Raw genomic sequence first — 3817 nt, forward strand, 5'->3', positions numbered from 1 at the left:
GTACCCCATTCCTGCTTTCTCGCCATACCCCTTGATCCCCCTAGTAGTAAGGACTTCATCTAACTCCTTTTTGAATATATTTAGTGAATTGGCCTCAACAACTTTCTGTGGTAGAGAATTCCACAGGTTCACCACTCTCTGGGTGAAGAAGTTCCTCCGCATCTCGGTCCTAAATGGCTTACCCCTTATCCTTAGACTGTGACCTCTGGTTCTGGACTTCCCCAACATTGGGAACATTCTTCCTGCATCTAACCTGTCTAACCCCGTCAGAATTTTAAATGTTTCTATGAGGTCCCCTCTCATTCTTCTGAACTCCAGTGAATACAAGCCCAGTTGATCCAGTCTTTCTTGATAGGTCAGTCCCGCCATCCCGGGAATCAGTCTGGTGAACCTTCGCTGCACTCCCTCAATAGCAAGAATGTCCTTCCTCAGGTTAGGAGACCAAAACTGTACACAATACCCTATTTTGATTAATTTTGTCACAGGAATTTCATTCAAACCTATTTACATTTTTATTACCACTGAAAAGGGTTCTGCAGGAATGGCATGCAGCAGCAAGGGATGACATGTCTACTGATAATTGTAGAGAATAAATGTAGTAATTGATTTACACCTTCTTTCATTCTCAGTGGTCTTGATCAGACTCAGGTCCTTGATGATGGAAAGCATTGCTGAAGCCTCATGTTTCTACTGCAACCATAGGAACATAGGGAGAGGGATAGGCCATTCAGCCCCTCGAGCCGTTCTGCCATTCAATAAGATCATGGATGATCTGTGACCTAACTCCATATACGCGCCTTTGCCCCGTATTCCTTAATAACCTTTGGTTAACAAAAAACCATCAACCTCATATTTAAAATTAACAATTAACCTAGCATCAACTGTCTTTTGCGGAAGTGTTCCAAACTTCTAACCCCCTTTGTGTATAGAAGTGTTTCTCAACTTCACTCCTGAAAGATTTGGCTCCAATTTCTAAGCTATGTTCCCTAGTCCTAGACTCGCCAACCAGCAGAAATAGTTTTTCTCTCTGTACCCGATTAGTTCCCCTTAATATCATGAAAACTTCGATCAAATCACCCCTTAACCTTCTAAATTCCAAGGAATACAATCCCAGTTTGTGTAAACGTTCCTCGTAATTCAACCCTTGGAGTCCAGGTATAATTGTGGTAAATCTACACTGCATTCCCTCCGAGGCCAATATATCCTTCCTACGGTGTGGTGCCCAGAACTGAGCACACTACTCCAGGTGTGGTCTAAATAGGGCTTTGTATTGCTGTATCATAACTTCTACCCCCTTGTACTCTAGTCCTCTGGATATAAAGGTCAGCATTCCATTAGCCTTTTTGATTATTTTCTGTACCTGTCCATGACATTTTAATGATCCATGTACTTGGACCCCTCTTTGGACCTCCACTGTTTTTAACTTTTCACCATTTAGAAAGTACTCTGATCTGTCCTTTTTAGTGGAAGACCTCACACTTGCCTACATTGAAATCCATTTGCTTCAAAGCTTCAATGTCCATGAATAATGGGGTGCTACAATATATTGGAGCCCCAACATGGGAGGCAGAATGCATGTTTGCCCCACATGTGCACCGCACAACTTCCTCATCTCATCTGTGCTGCATTGGAAGCCAGATGGTTTCACACAGGAAGTGAAATCTGGAACTGGAATCCCCTCTGGGTGCTCACTTGGTGGCTTGGTTTTCAAAGTGGCATTGACAGAGGTCAGAGATCAGGTTCCCTCTGTGGAGGATGGTGTGTGGAGAAGAGAAAGACAGGAGGAACTCTTTTGCTCTTATCTGGTAATAATGTCCTGAGACAAAGAGGAGGCAATATGAAAAATGCACCACACTTAAATTCATCATTGTACAAAAAAATGAAGTATCTCCGAAACTGTTTGTCTGAGAAGAGGTTTTATGACAGGGAAGCTTTTTAAACACACATCTGCATGTCAATAAATTCTAACCAATTTGTGTTTTGATATCTACAATTCTTATGAAAGTATATATATTTTTTCTTTTTAGCCATGAGGAGTCTGTGCAGCTTGAATATGAACAGCACCAAACTGTCAGCTGATACATATGAAGATCTCAAGGTAATTGGCCTGTTCAAAGCAGTATCTTTAACTTATTCTATAATTATTACTAACCTGGTAAATGAACAATAGAATATACAGGATTATGATTGAAAATTTTCCCTTGCAGCACTGGGTAATTCTCAATGAGTGTCAGATCAGGAAATGGATCTAACCTATTGCCCAAAGGGTAGGCGATGTGAAATCAGTGGGTCATAATTTGCTGTTGTCGGCCCTCTAACAACATCTGCTGTTAGTCAGACTTGCCCTTACACGTTCAGGTTTTAAAAAAATGTTTGCGTGGCAAGTTGTTGAAAGTGCAAACTGATAACGTTGCGGCGAGGGAAGCGGCAGCTGGGACCTGAGAGAGCAGGGAAAGCAACTATGTCTCGAGTGACCATTGAGGCCGCAACTATAATATTATTTAAAAGAGAATTGGTTGAAAATTTATTTGAAAATGAAGTATATTAATGGATATTGAAACAAATTCAGAGAAATGGGATTAGAGTGGATAATTTAATTGATGCTGTAAATTCTAACATTCTCACAGAGGAGGAAAAGAAAAAGAATAAATTAAAAAATCTCCCAATTAAACTGAGGCTTAAAACTAATGCACATGGCCACCGTAGGAGACCAGGTTTTATTTTAGACCTTGTGACACTGGATTCCAATTGGGACACCTGCATAAATTTAAAAACTCAAATTGTTAGACTTTTGTTAGGCAAGGGTATTAAGGGTTTCAGAACCAAGGCAGGTAGATGGAGTTAAGATACCCATCATCTAACTGATTGGCTCAAAAGGCTGAATGGCTTACTCCTGTTCCTATATTCCCTAACACAAGGCTAGAGATCCAAATTACAAAAAAGGAAAGACTTAGATTTATATAGCGCCTTTCATGCTCACTGGATGTCTCAAAGCACTTTACAGCCAATAACATACTTTTGAAGTGTAGTCACTGTTGTAATGTGGGAAATGCAGCAGCCAATTTGCGCACAAGCAAGCTCCCACAAACGGCAATGTGATAATGACCAGATAATCTGTTTTTTTTTGTTATGGTGATTGAGGGATAAATATTGGCCAGGACACTGGGGATAACTCCCCTGTTCTTTGAAATATTGCCATGGGATCTTTTATGTCCACTTGAGAGAGCAGATGGGACCTTGGTTTAATGTCTCATCCGAAAGATGGCACCTCCGACAGTGCACTGCAGTGTTAGCCTAGATTTCTTTGTGCTTAAGTCCATGGAAACATAGAAAATGGGTGCATGAGCAGGCCATTTGGCCCTTCAAGCCTGCATGGCCATTCAATATGATCATGACTGATCATGCAACTTTAGTACCCTACTACTGCCTTCTCTCTATACCTCCTGATCCCTTTAGATCCCTTTAGCTGTAACGGCCACATCTAACTCCCTTTTGAATGGGGTGGGACTTGAACCCACAACCTTCTGACTCAGAGGTGAGAGTGCTAACTACTGAGCCACAGCTGACACAAATTAAAGTCTGCATTAGGATTAGCATCAGCCTTACCTTCCAATTACAATATCCACATCTTTCATATCCATGGTATTATGATGAGTGCTTTAGGATATTTTTCTGTGTTAAAGGTTTTATAGAAATACAAGTTTTTGCTGATGACCGAGTCCCCACTGAACAGACGCCTGGTTCCAGTCAGAGAGATGTATTCCATGAGCTCAGATCAAACACTAACTATATTTTTTCTCCAACCAATGTCCAATAG

At 41.1% G+C, this 3817-nt stretch overlaps 1 protein-coding gene across 3 annotated transcripts in view; it reads left to right on the plus strand.

The window, feature by feature from the left end:
• Positions 1-3817, plus strand: part of cmip (c-Maf inducing protein) — a 241759-nt gene that overhangs the window by 236284 nt on the left and 1658 nt on the right. For all 3 annotated transcript variants that reach the window (XM_070898229.1, XM_070898230.1, XM_070898231.1), the window contains exon 20: positions 2028-2098. In XM_070898229.1, the coding sequence (XP_070754330.1) occupies positions 2028-2098 (71 nt within the window). The remainder of the gene's footprint in view (positions 1-2027; positions 2099-3817) is intronic.

This window comes from Pristiophorus japonicus, chromosome 13 (assembly GCF_044704955.1).
Source record: "Pristiophorus japonicus isolate sPriJap1 chromosome 13, sPriJap1.hap1, whole genome shotgun sequence".
Taxonomy (NCBI): Eukaryota; Metazoa; Chordata; class Chondrichthyes; family Pristiophoridae; genus Pristiophorus; species Pristiophorus japonicus.